This window comes from Bidens hawaiensis, unplaced genomic scaffold, assembly GCF_021521415.1.
Source record: "Bidens hawaiensis isolate Kalapana, Puna unplaced genomic scaffold, B.hawaiensis_p1.1 tig00419378_1, whole genome shotgun sequence".
In the NCBI taxonomy this organism is placed as follows: Eukaryota; Viridiplantae; Streptophyta; class Magnoliopsida; order Asterales; family Asteraceae; genus Bidens; species Bidens hawaiensis.
Window position 1 is genome coordinate 2,867,041 of NW_027504842.1, and position 23,327 is coordinate 2,890,367.

A 23,327-nucleotide genomic window follows, 5' to 3' on the forward strand; every position below is an offset into this window, starting at 1 on the left:
CATATACACAGACAAAATTAGACTAAAAGATTAGGAAAGCATGCAGATGAGGTAAGCAGAAGATAATGCGTACATAAAAACAACGAAAAAGAGTCCAATCTTATAGGAAAAAGCCTACTTGACAAATAGCACGAAATACACAATTGATAGGCTCAGACACATATGCACAATTCATCATAGAAATACAACCACAAATCAATATCAATCTAGGACATGTACCTCTGGAGCTAGATGTTTACAGTGACCACACCTATCACATACATATAACATCAATAACATCATGACTTCATAAAAACATATATATAAATGGTGAAAAATAGAAATAATCTCCTTTAACTTAATATGCCCTGAATATGAATTTTTTTTCTATGCCAAAATGTTATTGAAATTGTTATGTCTAGCTTTTTATATTTTAAAAAGCAAAATTATCCAAAAAAATATAATTAATGATTTTGTATTTAGTGTCAAACTTTTTTAAGATAGCAAAAAGAGTAAAAATTAAACAAATCATCTCTCCCCGTTAGTCACTAAAAACATACATGTATTCAATATCACCAATCATAAAATAAAAAATTTAAAGGTTTTCTTATATTTCTTGGTGGTTATTGAATGAAGAACTTGTAACCGCTGAATTCAATAAAACCAAATTGGAATCAAAGCTTCTTAACCATGGTTGGACATGATGGTTTTCAAGAAGTGATGCAGGAGCATCCGGTCCATTTAGTTGGCCCGACCCAATGTTTATTTTTATTTATAAATAGAATTGTTAGGTCTTTCATTAGTTAGTTGATTGTTTATGAAATAAAGATTGTAAGCTTTTAAGCTTGTTAACCGAGTCATTCGGTTCGAATCGTTTGAATGAAATCATTGTGTTCTTGAGCAATTTGAGTAAAGCCGTGGAATCGGCATCAAGAAGTGTATCAACCCGATTACGAAGAACGCTCCAAATTCCATCAAAATACGGAAGAACTATAACTCCCTGCAAAACCCAAATTAAACCATCAATAACTGAGGAAAGCGTGAACGAACCTCCTAAACTGAGTAAATGAATTTTAACATTATGGATAACCCTAAAGTTTTATGGTATGGGACTTAATTAATACACACCTGTTTTTCTCAGCTTATACTTCACTTTCATATAATCCAGCATCAATCAAGAACTTAAAAACACAACAAATTTTCATTAATTACACAAACAAACCCTAATATCAGTCGCAAACAATTTAATATGATCAAGACGTTCATTGACTGCGAACATACCTAAAGATCGGAGGCAAACTAATCTTCAACAGCTTTAAAACAACTTATTTGGTGAATATTCGGATAAGATTCCCGATTGAAAGCTGATTGTGAAACCCCAATTTTTGAATCTTGATGGATCTTGTCGAGAGATTGAGAGATTTGGAGATGTATTTCCATCGGAGATGTAAGGCCCCGTTACCGTTGCCCTACTTTGGACGTTAGATTTACTCATATACATAGTTCTAAATATCAGAGTTAATTAAAACTTTACGCGGAAGATAAAACTTTCAAACCAATATATTACATAACCATCAATTCTTGTCTTAACGAGCATTCAAATCATTTAAAAATAAAACATTGTCTCTTAAATAACATAACCTTTCCTTGAGATGCCAGTATCTTCAATTCCATGCCATGTGCTTCCCCTCAAGTGAGCTGCCTCAATCTACTCACCTGCGTGCATACTAAAAGTCAGTTAAGCTGAGTGAGTTCTAGTTAATCATACAATATACAATCAGTTCACATACTTTCACACATGCCTGAAGGTGTGTACATCATTCATACTTTACTTTACATACATAACTATCCATACTACGTAAAGAGCCTTCCGCCCTATAACCTCACAGATATTATAAGGGGTCTGGTCCCCAACATCACAGATATTATTAGGGTATGGTCCCTACCCACACAGATATTATAAGGGTCTGGTCCCTATCCTCACAGATATTGTTAGGGTCCGGTCTCTATCCTCACAGATATTATAAGGGTCTGGTCCCTATCCTCACAAATATTATTAGAGCCTCGTCCCTCTCCTCACAGATATTATTAGGGTCTGGTCCATATCCTCACATATATTATTAAGGTTTGGTCCATATCCTCACAGATATTATTAAGATTTGGTCCATTTGTTTCGTGCAACGGTAACATACATGTCTTTACATACCTTCCTTAATAATACGTGCAATATCCGAAGATCGTTCACGTACTATTAACATAACATACATTCATAATTCATACATCACATATATAAATCATATATTTAACTACCTCCTAACGGTACATGCAATATCCGAAGATCGTTCACGCAGCGTGTAAGGCCCCGTTACCGGTGCCCTACATTGGACGTTGGATTTACTCATAAACGCAGTTCTAAAAATTAGAGTTAATTAAAATCTTCGCGGAATAATATAAAACATCAACCATTCGTTACAAATATCCATAATTTTTCCTTTTAAACATAACATAAAATATAACATTCAAAACATCATGACAGTCTTCAGATGTCAGCCTCTTCAATCCTGTCATGTGTCCATCTCAAACCAGCTGTCTTAATCTGTTAACCTGTGTGCATACTAAAAGTCAGCTACACTGAGTAAGTTCTAGTTAATCACATAACTTACTTTACATACACATATATATTCCCGAAGGTACGCATTACATACATAACATGTACTTCATTCATCCATACACATTTATAGCTAACCTTACGTTATAAAGGGCATTTCACTCTACATACCTCGGATATTATTAGGGTCCGGTACCCTCCATCCTCGGATATTATTAGGGTTCGGTCTCCCTTATAATGAATTACGTCTAATTCGTTATCTTTTGTGATCTGGTTCGTTAACCAATCAGCATCCGATTCGTCATTCCAATTCGTCATCTGAATCATGACTTAATCCGTTAACCAGTTCGCTATCCTAGTTCGTTATCCTAATTCGTTATCTGACGTAACGAACTGGATGAGCTAATTCGTTAACGAATCACAGGACGAATTGCGTCTAATTCGTTAACTTCCCCGCTAACGAATTACCTCTAATTCGTTAACTTCCCGTTAACGAATTAGGGTTAGGTCAGAGAATGTCATTCTCTAACATCCTTAAACTCGTATACCCTTTTCCGGCGTCGCCTTTCCGGCGCCGCCGCCTGAAAACCGTGGATTCGCAGGAAAAACGAGTTTTGACTCGTTTTTCACCGTTTTTCGTCCCGTTCGATCCAGATCTGAGCTAGGGAGATCCCTAAGCTCATCTTAGGCTTGGTTTGTACCCGATTCCACCCGGATCTCGTGACTTAAACGGTTTAACGGTGTCGGCTCGCCATTTTGTGACCATATCTAACGGGTTAAAGCTCAAACAACATCATACTATCACTACCTTGGATATGGATAGATTCTCCTTAGTGATTTCGGATAGAGAGAGAGAGCTAATTGTGTGTTTTGGGAGGTGTATGGAATGTGTGCAAATGAGAATTACTTGGTAATTAATGCTTATATAATTATGGATCACGGGCTTAAGCCCATGGTCTTTCCTTCTGTACTTCCTAACACAAGTACATAACCCATATCCATTTAACCCAACACTAGTCCGACTCATAATAACTCATATTTCCTTTATTAACCGTAACTCAAAAAACGGGATGTTACAAGTCTTCCCTCCTTAAAGAGGTTTCGTCCCCAAAACCTAGTTATTACATAAACAAATTTGGATAAAGCTTGCGCATCTCTTCTTCAACTTCCCATGTAGCATCAGATCCTTGCGATGCTTCCATATCACTTTCACTAGTGGGATAACTTTATGACGAAGCTGCTTTTCCTTGCAGTCAACTATCTCGATTGGTTGCTCAATGTAGTTCAACTGTTTATCAATCTCAATGTCCATTAATGGCACATGAGACGTGTCATCGGCTAGAAATTTTCTCAGATGAGAGACATGAAATGTAGAATGAATTCCTTCCAACTCTTCTGGTAAGTCTAGCTTGTAAGCTACTTCACCTACTCGATCTAGAATCTTGAACGGTCCAATGTACCTCGGACTCAGCTTTCCTCTCTTCCTAAAACGAATAATTCCTTTCCAAGGCGAGACCTTGAGCATCACATTGTCACCAACGTTAAACGCGATTGGTCGTCGCCGCTTATCAGCATACGACTTCTGTCGGTCTTGAGCAGCTTTCATTCTTGCTTTGATCAAACTTTGAAGAAGTTTCTTGAACAACTTCTAAACTTCCCATCTCTTTCTGACCAATCTCTCCCCAACATACCGAGGTTCTACATCGTCTACCGTAAAGGATCTCGAATAGTGGCATACCAATACTTGAATGGTAGTTGTTGTTATAAGAGAACTCTGCTAGATGCATATGATCATCCCAACTTCCTCCAAAGTCTAAAACACAAGCATTTAGCATATCCTCAAGGGTTTGGATCGTCCTTTCAGACTGTTCATCTGTTTGAGGATGATACGTCGTACTGAAGTTCAATCTCGTTCCCATGGCTTCGTGGAACTTCTTCCAAAACCTCGAAGTAAAACAAGTATCTCTATCTGACACGATCGATAACGGTACTCCATGCTTAGATACAACCTCCTTAATGAACAAGCTAGCTACCGTTTCTGACGAGATAGCCTCTCGTATAGGCAGAAAGTGAGCACTCTTGGTCAAACGGTCCACAATCACCCAGATGGTATCATGATGCTTAACTGTACGAGGTAGCTTAGTTATGAAATCCATGGTGATGTGTTCCCATTTCCATTCTGGTATCTCCAAAGGTTGCATCTTTCCATAAGGATTCTGATGCTCTGCCTTGACTTGTAAACAAGTTAAGCACTTACTGACATACTCTACCACATCATTCTTCATTCCTGGTCACCAATAATCTCTTTTCAAATCCTGGTACATCTTAGTAGTTCCTGGATAAATTGAATACCTTGACTTATGAGCTTCATCTAAGATTCGGCCTGTAAGACCTCCATGGCGTGGGATCCACATACGGTCAAACCTAGTCTTAACGCCATGCGTGTTTTCCATCAACTCGTTCTGTTGACCGAAGATTCTTTCTTTCTTCACTAACCCTTAATCTACCAGCACCTCTGCTTGCACTTTGACGATTTCTTCAAAAAGACTTGAATTCATGATCAACTGGTACGACTTTACTGTTGCAATGACTTCCTCATTCTTACGGCTTAGCGCATCGGCGACCACATTAGCTTTACCAAGGTAGTACTTAATGTGGCAGTCGTAATCCTTTATCAGTTCTAACCATCTTCTCTGCCTCATGTTCAGCTCTTTCTATTCGAATAAGTACTTTAAGCTTTTATGATCTGTGTAAATGGTACACTTAGTACCATACATATAATGCCTCGATATCTAAAGAGCGTGCACTACTGCCGCTAGTTCTAAGTCATGCGTCGGATAAGTACTCTCATGGACTTTCAACTATCTAGACGCATAAGCTATCACCTTTCCATGTTGCATCAGCACGCAACCTAACCCACGATGCGAAGCATCAGTACAAACAACCAAATCCTCGTCACCGTCGGGTAAGGCAAGGATTGGAGCTTGCTTGAGTCTTTTCTTTTATTCCTGAAAAGCGTCTTCTTGAAACTTACCCCAACTGAATACTATCGACTTTCGGGTCATACCGGTCAACGGTGCGGCTATCTTGGAGAAACCTTCGATGAATATCCTATAGTAGCCAGCTAACCCTAAGAAGCTTCGTATATCAGTCGGATTCTGTGGAGTCTTCCAATTTGTTATCGCCTCAATCTTAGCTGGGTCCACGGTAATCCCTTCAGGATTAATCATGTGGCCTAGAAACTGCACTTCTCACAACCAAAACGCGCATTTCGAAAACTTAGCATACAACTTTTCTTTCTTCAGAGTCTCCAATACTTCTCTCAGATGCTCGACATGATCAGACTCGCATTTTGAATAAATCAATATATCATTGATGAATACGATAACTAACTTATCTAACATCGGTCGACACACTCTATTAATCATATCCATAAATGCCGCAGGAGCATTTGTTAGACCGAATGACATCACGAGGAACTCGTAGTGTCTATACCGCGTCCGAAACGTTGTTTTATGGATGTCTGCCACTTTAACTTTCAACCGATGATAACTTGATCTGAGATCTATCATGAGAACCAACTTGAACCTTGCAGTTGGTCAAACAGATCATCAATCCTGGGCAAAGGATATCTATTCTTCACCGTACGCTTGTTCAACTCACGATAGTCTATACACATCCTCATACTTCCAACTTTCTTCTTCAAAAACAACACTGGCGCGCCCCAAGGATAAACACTTGGTCGAATAAAACCCTTGTCGAGAAGTTATTGTAGTTGGGACATCAATTCTTTCATCTCGGACGGCGCTAAACGGTAAGGTGCTTTCGCGACGGGCTGGGCTCCTAGTATTAAGTCTATCTGGAATTCTATCTCATGCTCCGGTGGCAACCCCGGAAGATCCTCAGGGAATACTTTTGGGTAGTCGCACACGATAGGAACATCTTTCATTTCTTTCGTCTCAGCCATAGCGTTGACAACATACGCCAGGTAGGCACCGCACCCTCGCCTTAATAACCCTTCGGCTTTTATCATCGAATTAAGTCCTGAACTTTCCTTATCACCATAAACCGTCACCGCACTGCCATCCAAGGACTTTAACTTTATTATCCTACTCTTACATATTATCTGAGCTTCATAATCAGATAACCAATCCATTCCTAAAACTACATCGAACCCTCCTAAGGTCATAACATACAACGTAACAGGGAACTCGTGCCCCTCTAATTCTATCTTACAGTCCTTAACCATTTTCGTTACTTTCACCGAGGTGTCACTAGCGATTTCTACTATGAAGGTTTCAGACACTCGGCAACATTTCATTTTAGCTAGTTTACTAAATGTCGTAGCTACAAAACTTCTAGTTGCACCCGAATCAAATAATACTGAAGCAGAAATACCGTTTACTAAGAACGTACCAGTCACAACATCAGGAATCTGCCTGGCTTGTTCCTGGGTCAGCATGTAGGCTCTAGTCCTCGGCCTTGCTTGATCAGCATCTTTCTTCCCACTACCTCCAGCTTCCCCCTCCGTGCATTCTCTTGCAAAATGACCCGTCTTACCGCACTTATAGCATGCGGGTTTTGAATTGCATTCATTAGCATAATCCCCATCTTCCCACACTTATAGCAGGCATTTGTCCCCATCCTACACTCTCCACCATGAGCCTTTCCACATTTGTGGCACACGTCCGAACCAGTACCCCACTTGCACTCGCCACCATGTACCTGTCCACATGTCTTGCATGTGGTTCTCCCCCACACCTTTTGCTTCTTGTCCCTAGCGTTCCATAACTGAATACCTGGGCACTTGACAGGAGCGACCCATTTCTTATCATTTTTCTCTTCCACCATCACTACCTCCAGCTTCTTATCTGTTGACGAGTCGTCATAAACCATTTCTGCGAGTCCTACAGAAGAATCAAAAGTACCTGGTCTACCAGCCTTGACCAAGACACGAACTTTCTGCGGTAGTTCCCTAAGGTAGCACTTGATCCGCTTGGTTTCAGTGTTCACCATGTCTGGCACCAACCTAGACAGGCGGTTGAATTCGGTGGTGTATTCACGGTGTGTCATCTCACTCGCCTTTAGGCTCAAGAACTACATTTCAACCCTCTCAACCTCCGCATCAGCACAAAACCTCTTCATTATCAACTCCTTCAGATCATCCCACCGCATAGCTTTGATCTCAGCCATTCGTATTCTATAAGGAAACACAAACATCATCACTTAAGGAACCATTTAGTACAAGGATAGTAAGGCTAACAGGTAATAACAGTGGTCAGCTGTGATTAGCTGATCACCTTACTCTCTGTGTCCTATACACTTCCCTTTGTGAGTCCACTTGTGCTAGTTCTACTTCTAACAGTTAAACAATCATACCATACATATCATCACATACTCCTATCCCTAGCAATTGAGCTAGCATTCATACATTCTTTATTTAGCAATCATGCAAACATTCATTCATTATTCTACTTTACATGTGAAGTTGATCACATACTTTACCTTCACTTAGCTTGCTTGAGTGACACATGGCATTCTCATACTGGCATCTTCTTTCTTTTCTTACTTTTATCCCATCCTCTGTTCGAGTCTAAGCATGTAGGATGCTTAAATCTCTCGAACTTTGCTCTGATACCAACTTGTAAGGCCCCGTTACCGGTGCCCTACATTGGACGTTGGAGTTACTCATAAACGCAGTTCTAAATATCAGAGTTAATTAAAACCTTCGCGGAATAATATAAAACATCAACCATTTGTTACAAATATCCATAATTTTTCCTTTTAAACATAACATAAAATATAACATTCAAAACATCATGACAATCTTCAGATGTCAGCCTCTTCAATCCTGTCATGTGTCCATCTCAAACCAGCTGTCTTAATCTGTTAACCTGTGTGCATACTAAAAGACAGCTACGCTGAGTGAGTTCTAGTTAATCACATAACTTACTATACATACACATATACGTTCCCGAAGGTACTCATTACATACATAACCTGTACTTCATTCATCCATACATATTTATTGCTAACCTTACGTTATAAAGGACATTTCACCCTACATACCTCGGATATTATTAGGGTCCGGTACCCTCCATCCTCGGATATTATTAGGGTCCGGTCTCCCTTCATCCTCGGATATTATTAGGGTCCGGTCTCCCTTCATCCTCGGATATTATTAGGGTCTGGTCTCCCTTCATCCTCGGATATTATTAGGGCCCGGTCTTACTTTCTTCCATACCTTCATACCATACCTTTCTATATACATAATTGTAAGTTTCATACATACATACATCATTCACTCTTCATATACAACAATTTTATCATCAAACCTTTACCTTGTAGTACATGCAATATCCGAAGATCGTTCATGTACCGACAACAGTCAATCATACCTTTCACATAAAACATATATGGCATACACTTATCACTTAGGATATGTGTATTAACTAATCACATCGAGTATGCACACAGCCCCGAAAACATAACAAGGAATGGGGCTAGAAACTCACCTGAACTCGATTACGTTCACCGTTAATAGTTATTCCCTTCTTTAGCTGTGCACGACTAACTGTATAACAATTACACGTATCAATTAACTATCACTACCCATATCGCATTTCTAGTCTAATTATACCCCACAACGGACGAGGGTCCGGGGCCAGCGCCCCTGGCAGCGGGGTCTAGGGGTGGCAGCCCCTAGCAGGGTCCAAGGGACAGATCCCCTGGCTGGGGTCGAGCTGTACAAGATGTGATTCGTTAACACATTTTCCATTAGGATTTTAAATTATTTCCTAATTCTCTAACTCATTTCTTATAACGAATTAAGTCTAATTCGTTAACCAATTCGTTATCCTTTGTGATCTGGTTCGTTAACCGATCAGCATCTGATTCGTCATTCCAATTCGTCATCTGAATCATGACTTAATTCGTTAACCAGTTCGCTATCCTAGTTCGTTATCCTAATTCGTTATCTGACGTAACGAACTGGATGAGCTAATTCGTTAACGAATCACTGGACGAATTGCGTCTAATTTGTTAACTTCCCCGCTAACGAATTACCTCTAATTCGTTAACTTCCCGTTAACGAATTAGGGTTAGGTCAGAGAATTTCAGAACATTCTCTGACATCCATAACCTCGTATACCCTTTTCCGGCACCGCCGCCGGAAAACCGCGGATTCGCAGGAAAAATGAGTTTTGACTCGTTTTTCACCGTTTTTCGTCTCGTTCGATCCAAATCTGAGCTAGGGCGATCCCTAAGCTCGTCTTAGGCTCGGTTTATACCCGATACCACCCGGATCTCGTGACTTAAACGGTTTAAAGGTGTCGGCTCGCCATTTTGTGACCATATCTAACGGGTTAAAGCTCAAACAACATCATACTATCATTACCTTGGATAGGGATCAGTTCTCCTTAGTGATTTCGGCTAGAGAGAGAGAGAGAGCAATATGAGAGAGAGCTAAGTGTGTGTTTTGGGAGGTGTATGGAATGTGTGCAAATGAGAAATACTTGGTAATTAATGCTTATATAATTATGGATCATTGTTCCAAGAAAACGTGTTGTTCCGGACACGCAAACCGGCTCACGCCAGACCGTCCCAGGCCCATCACGTGAGAGGTAAATCAGCCTCACTCAGTGGCAAGACGATTGGCGCCTAGGATCGGTTTCGAACCCACGACCTCTAGGTTATTTTTCCATGTCTTACGCCCCCCATGGTCTTTCCTTCCTTACTTCCTAACCCTAGTCCATAACCTATATCCATTTAACCCAAAACTAGTTCGACTCATAATAACTCATATTTCCTTTATTAACCGAAACTCGAAAAACGGATGTTACACACCGTCAAGCAATCATCATACATAAATCATACCAAGCATACACTTACCGCTTAAGATAAGTGTATTAACTATCACATAGAGTATGCACACAGCCCCGAAAACATAACAAGGAAGTGGGGCTAGAAACTCACCTGAACTCTGTTACGTTCACAATTAATGGTTATCCCTTTCTTTAGTTGTGCACGGCTAACTGTATAACAAATACGCGTATTAATTTCGATCAATATTCATATCACATTCTAGTTCAATTATAACCCTCAACGAACGGGGGTCCGGGGGCAGTGCCACTGGTAGCGGGGTTCTAGGGGCGGCAGCCCCTAGCGGGGTCCAAGGGGCAGAGCCCCTAGCCAAGTCAGCTTGGAAAAAATTTATTTTCATTAACTATCTTAACACATTTCTATTAGGATTTCATGATAATATTTTATTGTTAACCTCTCAATCCTTTAAGGTATCTTCCATAAATTAATAAGGTTCAAGGGCTATTTTGTAATTAAATCATTCTTTCTCTAAGTCCAGGGAGTGTTTAGTCATTTCATTAAACTTCTAGTTCGTTACTTGGTTCTTTAACGAGTTGGTTTGTCATAACGAACTGGTCCTGTAAACGAATTGGACCTTATAACGAACTGGTCCATTGACAAATCAGTCCATATAACAAACCAGTCCATGTAACGAATTGGATCTTCTAATTCGTTATCTCTTTTAACGAATGATCAATGCGAATTGGGAGCTAGTTCGTTATCTTATCCTTAACGAATTTGAACATGAACTAAGTCTAGTTCGTTAGACTTCCCTTAACGAACCACTTAGAGAATCACCACTAGTTCGTTAACCCCCCGTTAACGAATTATGGTTAGGTCAGAGAATGGCAGAACATTCTCTGACATCCCTTTAACCTCGTACCACTTTCCGGCGCCGCCTTTGCCGGAAAACCGGGATCTCGCAGGAAAAGCGAGATCCTGCTTATTTCTCCACCGTTTTCACCGTTTTTCGTCCCGTTCGATCCAGATCTGAGCTAGGGTGACCCCTAAGCTCACCTTAGGTTCGGTTTATACCCGATTCCACCCGGATCTCGTGACTCTAACGGTTTAACGGTGTCCGCTTGTCGTTTCGTGACTAAATCTAACGAGTTTTAGTTTATACAACATCATACTATTATTACCTTGAATCGAGATCGGTTTTATATCTTGGATCGGCTAGAGGAATGAGAGAAATTAGAGAGAGAGAGAGAGAGAGCGTAAGTGTGTGTTTTGGTGGTGTATGGAATATGTGTAAAATGAATGATAAATGGGTAATTATGATTTATATAATTATGGATCATGTGCTTGAGCCCATGGTCCTTCCTTATTTCCTTCGTACCCAAGTCCATAACCCATATCCATTTAACCCAACACTAGCCCGACTCATAATAACTCGTATTTTCATTTATTAACCGAAACTAGAAAACGGGATGTTACAAGAGAAGAGAATGGAGGAGGCGAACGGAGGATGGTTTATGCCAGGTTTGAGGAAAGGGGTTATCACCCATTAAGGAGATGTTATGACCTGTGTAACAGCTATACGGATGTATTTCCATCAGAGAAGAGAAGGGAGGAGGCGAACGGAGGATGGTTTAGGCCGGGTTTGAGGATAGGGGCTATCACCCGTTAAGGAGATGTTATGACCCGTATAACAGCTATACGGGTCAAACCGGACTAAATCAATGAGAGATCTTCATTTAGAAATCAAACAATTTGGTGGCTTTAGAGGGGGTGGGAAGCGACGTGAGAGCGACACCTAGGATTTTGTGGTAGACAATTATATAGATAGTTAGATAATATAAAAGTGTGTGTGTGCTTGCTAAGTGGTGACTGATCATGCATACGTGACAAGTAGCAATTGAATCATGCATGCGCCACAAGTGGCAAATAAGGCATGCATGTTGGTTATCACCTGGGTCATGCACCGGTCACTCATTTAATACCCGCAATAAGTTTATTACTTTTTAAAATAAACAATATATATTATTAATAACAAGTATTAATAATAAATAAACCCGCGAACAATCATGTATATAATAATACTATATAATTATATGGTTATGATTTGTTTCAAATCTCGTTCGTTATTATCAATTAAACTAGTTTTCGTTGCCCACGGCGTAACTCTTACGAGTCATAACTCGGTCAGCCGCGTTAGTTAATCGGACCGGTCCACTATTGAAACATATAATTCGTTATTACCAATTAAACCGTTTTCGTTGCCCACGACGTAACTCTTATGAGTCATAACTCGGTCAACCGCATTAGTTAATCGGATCGGTCCATTATTCCAACAATCCCTGCATCATTGAATTTCAGACTTCCAGTGCACCGCTCCACCTGATACAATCTCATCAGCGCATCACGCGCTCCTATTATATGTCATGCCATACTTATCCTAAGACAACCTTAAAAAGTAGTTTTTAAGAAATTTATCAACAACGTTTTTCTTCAAAAAGTAGCACAAACTTGGAATAACTACATTGCCTGTTATTTTTAAATTATTAATATAATTATTTCCTTGGATTATAAAAGAAGGGTCAAGTTATTCTACAAAGGGTAACAAAAATGAGAAATATGAGAAGTCATAAATAATTGACATGTGTCAAGTGGAGACCAAAAGAGAAAGGGTATAGAGGTAATTGTACACATTTTCTCTTTCCACATGAAAGACACATGTTAATACCCTCATCATCATTTTAGAACGTTTATAACTTTGTCGTATGATATTTAAAAAAAATCATCATAATAACAAGCGTTTTTTTATCTTTAATATGAGTATGATATTTGTTATATAAAATTTAAAACAAAAATCACGTCATTGTGTCTTTTCGCACACCATTGTGTCTTTTCGCTTATAATTGTGTCTTTTTTCATCATTGCGTCTTTAGCACACCATTGTGTCTTTTCGCTTATTATTGTGTCTTTTTTCGTCATTGTGTCTTTTTTCGTTACTGTGTCTTTTCGCACACCATTGTGTCTTTTCGTTTATCATTGTGTCTTTTTTCGTCATTGTGTCTTTTCGCACACCGATGTGTTTTTTCCCTTATCATTGTATCTTTTCACTTATCATTGTGTCTTTTTCGTTATTGTGTCTTTTCGCACACCATTGTGTCTTTTCGCTTATCATTGTGTCTTTTTTCGTCATTGTGTCTTTTTTCGTTATTGTGTCTTTTCGCACACCATTGTGTCTTTTCGCTTATCATTGTGTCTTTTTTCGTCATTGTGTCTTTTCGTACACCATTGTGTCTTTTCGCTTATCATTGTGTATTTTTTCGTCATTGTTACTTTTCGCACACCATTGTGTCTTTTCGCTTATCATTGTGTCTTTTTTCGTCATTGTGTCATTTCGTCATTATGTCTTTTCGCACACTCATCATTATGTTTTTTTAAATACTACCGTTGTGCAATAATAATGTTGAGTGTAGATTTTTTATCCTCGGGATTGACTACGATCAAGAATTCCGAGCTATCCTGTTGACGCTGATATTCCGAGGATGATATTTGACTAATTCAATTGTCCTATATTATTTTTCTTTGTTTTGCAGATAAGACCACATGTTAAATATGCTAATATGAACGTGGGTTTGCAACGGCTAGTGCTTAAACTTCGTCAACTCGAACGTGGGCAAGCAGCGGATTATGGAAGAATTAGTCTAGGGTTTCCGGATTATTCGGGATTTCAGTTGTAACTTTTTCTTATTTAAACGAGCTGATATACGTTTAGAACACACACTCTCACTACTTAGCTAATAGCAATCACTGTAACACTTAGCATTCGATTTTCTATCAGCTTCACCACTTGTAATCACCCTTTTACTATTAATAAAAGTGACGGTGATAGTTTTCACCGTCCGGGGGGTTTTTGTGCCAGAGATTATCATAATCAAGGGATTTTTCCCTCGTAATCAAATCGCTGTGTTTATTCGTTTTACCATCAAGCACTCTACCTCACGTACTAATTTGATCAAAAGTTACTTTGTTAATTTTTGACCGAAACAAATAATATGTAAAAATAATGATAAAATAACAACAAATTATCTAATACATGAAACACAATGATTAATATATATTACACACTAACTTGAAACGTAAAACACAATGGTGAATACGTATAACACAATGACCTAAAACGTAAGACACAATGGTGAATATATATAACACAATGGCTTGAAACGTAAAACACAATAGAAACAACATATAACAGAATGACACAATGAACGATAAAAAAACACAATTAAAAAACTCATTAATTTTTTTTATTTTTATATAACAATATGATACTTATATTAAAGATAAAAAACGCTTATTATTATAGTGAATTTTTTTTTTTAAAAGAATGTCGTATGAAAAAGTTATTGACATTTTAAAATGGTGGGGAATTGATATGTGTCTTGCACATGAAGAGAGAAAGTCAACAAATGTGGGTAATTACCCTCATGCCCTTTCCATCAATTTTTATTCATGAAATTAATCCCAATCATTCAAATCTAAGATCAATGAGCTGGATTCCTTCTCACTCTACACATTTTTGTTATCCTTTGTATTTTAACTAGTAAATTAGATTAGTCAAAAATATATATATATAACATGATTTTTAGAGTAGAAATCTATATTCATCTTTTGTAACAATTATCAAACTTCCACCAACATAACAGGATCAAAGAAACTACAAAACCTAACTTGTCGAAGATCACAAATAAATGAAAATTTTGGCATAAGTTGTGCCTTTGGTTCATCATCATCATCGGAATAATAAACAAAAAGTTAACAGCATAAATAGAATAACAGGGAAAGAGGATTGATTAACTGCCAACAATTTTCCCAAAGAAGACACCTTACTTGCAATCGAAGAAAGGATTAAATCTTCAGGGTGTGCGTCTGCTCATTTAGCCACAAATCCGGTCGACTTGCAAATAGGGCACAAATTCTTGTGTTGCAGCCATTGTTTTATGCAGCCATGGTGGAAGTCATGCCCACATTCTAATGTTCCAAGATCATCCCCTTCCTTGTATTCTTCCTATAAAGACAATATATAAACAAAAGTAAAAATATTAAAAAAGTAAAAGAAAATTTAAGTTCAGACAACTGTTTTTGGATAATCACTTAGAATGTTTCCAGTTTGGTTGGTTTGTGACAAAAATCTGACCGAACCACTAACATACATTTTTGAAACGACGAACCGCGTAGGCCAGGTTGAGTGGATGGGTCTAACCGGTTATTATGGTTTGACGGTTTTAACAGTTCAATTTTGGCGTTTTAAACCAATCTTTTATTTTGACAAAATAGCAAAAGACATCCTTTATGTTTAATCGATTTTTCAATGAACGTCTTGTAGCAAAAGAAATTGCAGAAAACGTCCTTTACGTTTCAAAATCCTATCACGTTATGTCATTTGGCGCTAACCCAGTTAATTTTTCTTGTTAAATCTGGTCATTTGTAAGGCACATGAGAATATTTTTGTAAATTTATCTATTTATTTAATAAATTTAAAACAATAACGAGTAAATACAAAATAATTAAAAAGTCTTCTCACTTAAAAATTCTCTCTCCCCTACAATCTATCCACCACCACTCCGCAACTATCACCTCCGGCAACCTGTTTTTGGTTTGTATGAAAACACATCTGCTCCGTGTTTGAACCCAACTATTTAATTTGCAGACTGCTAACATTATATTGTGCAAACAAAATCTTCAATCTTCAAACACCAAAAACTGAACCGAATTCAAACACTAAAAACTGAATCGATTGCGTACACCAAAAAAACAACCAAACTTGCCCTAATCAATCAAACAAATGTCTATTATTACAGATTGAGTATTCAAACTGACACTAACAAGCCTAATCAGTTCGAAAATCACCTGGATAACCAATCATATCTCGTATCTGGACCGGAACACCACGACCAACTGAACGTTGGATCTGTTTCAAGATCTAGGGTTCATTACCTAAGATCCAATTGATTTTAATCATGATTTTCAGGTTCTTGAAGGTCGATTGAGGATGACGACGATGGAGAAACATATCACAAACATCAGATCTGGTAGCGTCAGAGGGAATCATTTGTAGGGCGGGACTGGTTTAATTGGCGGTCACCGATGGGTGGTGGTTTTTGGCGGTGATGTTTCTGTTGTAGAAGAGGGCAGCGATCAACGATGGAGATGGTGATGGCGACTATAGTTGACTGCTGGAGATGGAGGTGGTTAGGTAAGGCGGGTGGTGGTGCCTTGCAAATGACCAGATTTAACAAGAAAAATTAACTAGGTTAGTGCCAAAGGACATAACATGATAGGGTTTTGAAATGTAAAGGATGTTTTCTGCCATTTATTTTGCTAAAGAACGTTCATTGAAAAATCAATCAAACATAAATGACGTATTTTGCTATTTTGTCTTTGTTTTTTAACCTCATTAGCTTGTATTAAAAAGTTTAAAATGTTAAGACGACGGTTCATGAATATAATGTATATACAAAATTGCAAAACAGCGTATTCCACAAATTAAAAAAAGGCTACGCACCTGGTTACAAGTTCTAAATTGTGGGCCAGACCATTAAACCACCAATCAGTCAACACTCAAGGGTTAACCAAACCATAAAGTCTAAAACTAGCCAACTTGCCTCAGTTAGTCGTTAAATAGTCACTTCCAACGGTTTATAAACACCCATTAATCAAATACTAAAATAATAATACTTATTTTATCCTAATTAAGAAAGTTAATCACTTCAGAAACTTCTCAGTTTTCAGAATGACTTTTTGTTCATTTTACCTATAGTTATTCTTTGATATATAAGAATTAGTCAAAGACTCGAAACATTTAATTAACTATGACAATTTCGAATCTGGATTACCTGACACACGCTGCAAGGTTCTATGGGCTGACCCATTTCAACAACATATGGTTTCTGCTTCAGATGCTTTAAAATTGTTTTTTCGGTCAATCCAGTGCTCACGTTTCCTATGTGTTCTTCTAACGCAAGTAGCTCCTGAGAAACCAAAGTAAAAGCTATTAATAATAATAATGATAATGATAATAACACCAATAATAATAAATATTTTTATTATTAAACATAATTAAACGAATTATACCTCGTATGACATATTATCGATATCAAGTCGCATATCCCTATGCCTGTCATGAATATCAATCCCATAGAAGATCGATTGATCTAAAATCATAACATCCTACCAAACAAAAAGATCTCAGAATACAAAAATATATGTATTTGTATAATTAAAAGAGTTAACTACAGTGTGTGTCCTTCAACTATGGATCAGCCTGCAGGTTATGTCTTTTATCTTCAATAACTATCCAAAAAAAAAATCTCAAATTTAAAAAGTTGTAGCACATTGTGTCCTTTCTAAACAAAAGTTAGATTTTCTGTCAACTTTTTTATAATGGCAACTTTACCCCTTCAAATTTTACTTTTCACCCTTAACATATAACTTACTATTTTTGAAACAAACAAAAGTAAAAAAGTTATAAAATATACATTTTGGTAAAATAAATATATTATTTAATGTTTTAATACAATTTATAAAATAAAAGTTATAAAAAGAATAAAGGAAATGAAAAAAAACAAAAAAGATAGTAAAAGAAAGAAAACAAAAAGAAAAGTTATGAAAATTACAAGTTCAGTCCTTTAATCGTAAGAGTAAAATCGTCATTTTAAAGAAATTAACAGAAAATCTAACTTCTGCTCAGTAGAAATGACGTTATGTGTTGCAACTTTTCAAATAAAGAATGATTTTCTTTTTTGTAATTATTGACATAAAAGAACACAAACTCTAATTTATTATAATAAAAACTACTAACCTCAAATCGCAAGGATTCACCCCTACGCATAAGATCCAGTACATTACGAATCTGCACATAATTTTAAAAATAAAGTATAAAACAAATGTCAAACAAAAATCCTAAACATCGTACTAAACTATCAGATAACATAGTACTTAAAAACACAAACCTCAGACACTAGCCTGCCTCTTCCTTCACTGCCAGGTGCCACGGCCCGTGAAGCACTAGGGAGACCAAAAGCACCCTCGAGATGTCTACCGGTAAATAAAGATCTCGAGTATGGTTGATGATGCTGACCTGGCACAGCACCAACATCTTGGGAAGAAGACGAACCATGCAACCCCGGGAAAATATTACCATTTTGCTCTCCATCGCCCTCTGAACCCACAGTCGACAACAAAGACTGCCTAAGAAACGCTGATAATCTTCTCGGATTATAATTTGATGAAGACCCGAAACTTAACCTGGCCTGATAACTGGCGGCATTGTCAGTTCCACCCTCGGTGGGTTCGGTTTGGTGTGTGGTTATTATGTTGTTACTTGGTGGCGGAAACACGGGATTCGAATCGGGTTCAACCCGACCACCAGAAATAACAAGATTTGGTGATCGGGTCGGTCTCGATGTGGAACCCCGACTCCATCGAGATGTCGATTGAAAATTCCGTCTTAACGCAGGAACCCGTAAACTGGGCTGACCCGTTAACGTATTCTCAGATGGCGGGTTGAGTTGCAAGCCCGAAACATCCGATTCCCGATTATTATCATTATTATTACTGTTATCAATATTATTATTATTACTATTATTATTATTATTATTGTTATTAATATGAGGTAGTAACGGGTCAACTTGTTGGCGGACCTCTAGCGGGTGGTCACCGATACTCAATCCGAGTCTAGGGATAGTTGGGTCTGAAATTGGGCCCAACTGAAACATATTTGAACTTTCGACCCTGGAAGACGACTGGCCCGTGATTAATTCCACAGCTTTTCGTTTACGAGACGAATGATGGTCAATTGCGTCAAACGAGTCAGAAGACGGGCCAAACGGGTCAGTAAATGATGAGCTAGATGCACCGTGATTAGTCAAAGAAAGGACACTTGATGGTGGTTCGGGACACGATTTCATTAATGTGTGCCATCTGCGGTCGGATCTTGGGTCTATGTGACCCGGGTCCGGTTGCGTTGGGCCGGAACTTGAACTGGGTTCATTAATGGTCCATGTATTTGCATCCGAGCCTTCTTGATTTGTTGGGTTTAGAGAGATGTAAACGGGTAACCGGCTTGATGAAGAGTTTGCAACATCACTTGATGTTGAACCGTGTCCTTGCATTGTAACCCTTTACAATATTTCATGTTCTACGTATAAGTTTGTGATTGACAAAACATTACACACACAAAAATAATACAATTAAAGTAATTTCATAGAATGATGTAACGCAATTTGTAATAGCATACATGGGTGATTCAACAAAAAAGAAAGTAAAATTCACAAAATAATAGCATTAGTTTTAATATGGAACACATGTGATCCAACTAGAGTCACTAGAAAAACCTTGGTCCCACCAGTACCCTGCTAACCAACGAAACGAGACGAAAACAAGTGCACACTTGTTAAATTAATCACTAGATAAGATTTTTTAAGGTAAAAACAAATAATAACAACTAAACTTTGCATCCACATAAAAAAATGATGGTTACAATCATGGTAACAACTTTTGATCCCAAACAAATGGCAACGAACCCTAGAAAAAATTTCCCAAATATGTAAAGATCAAGATATAGAACAATTGTGGGTTACAAATATGAAAATGTGACCTAACTAATAAGCAACAAATCTTTTACAACCAAACACCACCCACCCACTAACCCTAAGAGTCAAATTCACACTAATATAAACGCATACATGAACATAAAACATTATATAAACAAAACATCATCATGGGTCAAACGAATTAACAATCTACTAAAATACCAAACCCTCAAAACACCCAAAACAAAATAATTCAAGGAACTTTTAGTTGAAACAAAGCATCAAGACCAAAATAATGAAAACCCATATGAGAAATTAAAGGATAATCAAGAACATACCAGATAAAAATGATTAAAGATTGTAGGGGATGATCCAAGATTAACCAGAAAGAAGATGATGGTCAAAATAAATAAAAAAATAAAATCTTGACTTTACAAACAAACAAACAATTAATCAATGAATCAAATGGTTTTGTGATGATTCTTGGAGGATGTTGAGAACATTTTGTAAAGGGTTTAGAGGGGAGATGAAGATAGAAGAGTCAAAGATGAAAGTGTGTGTCTGTGGGTGTAAAAAATTGACACGAGGGAGGTTGAATGAGAGAGAGAGAGAGAGGTAGGTTTGTTTGAGCAAGTGGTGTGGTGTGGTGTGGTGTGGTATGTTCCAATACACGCAGAGCCGAACACCATCTTCATCTTTTGAAGTCGTGTCTCACTTTCACGCCAAGCACAACCACCCCACCCCACCCCACCCCCCTCGTGTCTTTTGTTTTGTAATTTCGACTTTAGAGGGGTGGGAGTTGTTCGTGATTTATGTGCTAAAAGTAATCAAATAATTATTAATTAAAAATAAGCTAATTTAGACACTAAGTAATAATTATAGACTCTTAAACTACTAACCGGCAAGTGTATCGGTCGACACTAATACAGCTAAGTAAGTCCGGATATCGAACCCACGAGACTCTATAAATTACGTATACTAGCTAATTAGACTCGACTTACTAACACGACTATTTAATAATATTATTTAAGGGGGAGTTTTAAACTATTTAATTAAAACCTAACTAATGATTAACTTAATCATTACTTAAATAAACTAATTAATAAACTAATACTTAAATAATTAACCCTAACCCTAATTAATTAAAATATAATAAAACATAATCATTACTTAAAACCTAATTAATTAAATATTATAAACTTAACCCTAATTAAATAAAATATAATAAACTATTAAAACACTTAGATTAACTCAGATGATGATAATAACTACCTAGGCTAGAATCCCCAATGTTACGGCAATCAATCAAATTGGAAACTTAAGTTATGGAACTGGGATCGTAAAATTGACCCTTGACAGAAAACCCGAACATGACCATTGACCTTCAAGAAGACACCTATGGATTTCTAACTAAGATTCACCAGTTTTATGAATTAAACTTTCTTACGGTTATTTAATAATTTATGTCTAAGTATCTTTATGACGAAATCCTAACTTACAACGCGGAAATCAAAGATAATTAAGAAGACTTACTTAATAGACTAAGTTGACGATCAAACCTAGACGGACTCCTTACGAAGAACTAAATCTAGCAATCCTGACCAACAAAGATCTATCAATAACCTATCACCTTACAGCTTTCTAGGCTAGCAGCTCACTTTTATCTATTTAATTAGTTTTATTGTTTCTATGATCTTTATGCATATCAATCATAAACTAGTCAAGAACACACAGTAAATGACCTAGCAAAACCCTATCCTATGAAACAATCACCAAGGATAATGTGAAACAATAAATCCAAGTAAATAAAACCAAGCAAACATGCGCATCAATTAACTCAAACTCAACACTTTACTCAAAACATAAAATCCATAACGAAAAGAAATCCCAACAAAACCAAACCGAACTAAGGTTCATCACGAACTTGGTAGTTTATGAGGTTTAGCCTAGCATCATGTAATCTAAATCAAGCAAAGCAAATAAAACTGAAAACATGGTGAAATAATGAGAAACGAACGATTAAAGGCGATAAAACTCGTAGTCTTCGATCTTAAACGTAAAGCTCTTCACCGGCTGTGACACTCGTCAATTTCAGGTTAACTCCGTTAATCCAAACTCCGTCAATTCAAACTTAAGATCACTTGACCTATAACGCACATCTCATTACATTTAAACTAGGGTTTTAAATGACGCTTGACAATTACTACATGTGTAGTCTTTCGGGATTGCACCAAAACGCAAACGCGTTGACACAAACTATTGGTGAATAAACGAAAAACATCCAAATAATAATTATTTGATAATTATGTGTTAGGCTTATGTGCTATTTGATAATATTATATAAAACATTAACTCAAGATGCAAACAAGTTACTTTATGCTAGAAAAGTAATAATTAGAAGTTGAGGGGCCTTGGTGTAACATATTATTATTAATAATATTAAAAACCCTAACCACTCCCTCTCTCCCTCTAACCCGATCGGCCTCATCCCCCCCCCCCTCTTGCGACGGCAGCCAACACCACCACCATATCACCTTCGTTTTGGCTTGGTTCTTCATAATCGGAGCATCCTGCACTTGTTTCTAAGCATCTCTCACCTTCCTCTTGCGTGTTTCTGCGTTTTTAAGGTATAAACATGAAACCCTAACTTTGTAAATCATGTATTAAGTGTTCTTATGCTTTGTATGGATTAGATGATGATTGATTTTGCTTTGGTTATTGATTTAGATGATCATATGTGATTTTGAACGGTGAAAGATTGTTAGGTCATCGATTGTTTGTAAACCCTAGAGGGTTTACTACTGATTTTATGGATAATTATTTTTATTGCATGTTTGGAGATATGTTGTATGCTTAGGATGCATGCTAGACAATTGTATGTGCTTGATGAGTTTTGACAGCAGAGATAACTAAACTTGAACGAGGTGTAACTTGTTAAATATAAAACCAAACTGGATTAATTATGAGTCTAAAAGGTAGTTCTCTGAGTCTAGTTTTCAGAAAACCCAACCACGCCTGATTTGGAGGTGGTTTGGTTGGTCAAACGATTTAAATGTGATTAAAGGTCAAAACTGGTACTAGACAGATTGTAAGTTATGTTTAGACAACTGTAACTAAATGTTAATGTGGTAATTAGTCGATATTGTTAACACTACAGTGTACTAGGTTGAGTCTAGTTCCTATAAAGTCCAAGTTTGTAATTTTTGGACGAGTAAAGGTTAACTTTTATTATTTTACAAAACTGAAGTACAAATCTGAATTGTGAGACCTGCTGTTAGGCTGTTTTGTAATTATCATATCTCATGAACTACAAGACCAAATGGGTTGGTTCCACT

At 37.4% G+C, this 23,327-nt stretch overlaps 1 protein-coding gene across 1 annotated transcript; it reads right to left on the bottom strand.

Moving 5' to 3' along the window:
* Positions 1-15,074: 15,074 nt before the first annotated feature.
* LOC143608501 (E3 ubiquitin-protein ligase MBR2-like) lies at positions 15,075-20,637 on the bottom strand. The gene is made up of 6 exons (XM_077083519.1): positions 20,331-20,637; positions 18,412-19,579; positions 18,261-18,311; positions 17,534-17,629; positions 17,296-17,430; positions 15,075-15,467 (listed from the first exon to the last, which is right to left on the bottom strand). The coding sequence occupies exons 2-6, from the start codon at positions 19,570-19,572 to the stop codon at positions 15,333-15,335; spliced, it is 1,578 nt and encodes a 525-aa protein (XP_076939634.1). The 5' UTR covers positions 19,573-19,579; positions 20,331-20,637; the 3' UTR covers positions 15,075-15,332.
* Between the last annotated feature and the right edge of the window lie 2,690 nt (positions 20,638-23,327).

What these genes read in the sequence shown, in the direction of transcription:
- LOC143608501 (XM_077083519.1), bottom strand. Translation starts at nt 19,572, where the DNA reads ATGCAAGGACACGGTTCAACATCAAGTGATGTTGCAAACTCTTCATCA. An exon ending in GAGGCAGGCTAGTGTCTGAG is followed by an intron (nt 18,312 to 18,411) that starts GTTTGTGTTTTT and finishes AATTATGTGCAG; the next exon opens with ATTCGTAATGTACTGGATCT. An exon ending in TCGATAATATGTCATACGAG is followed by an intron (nt 17,431 to 17,533) that starts GTATAATTCGTT and finishes TTGGTTTCTCAG; the next exon opens with GAGCTACTTGCGTTAGAAGA.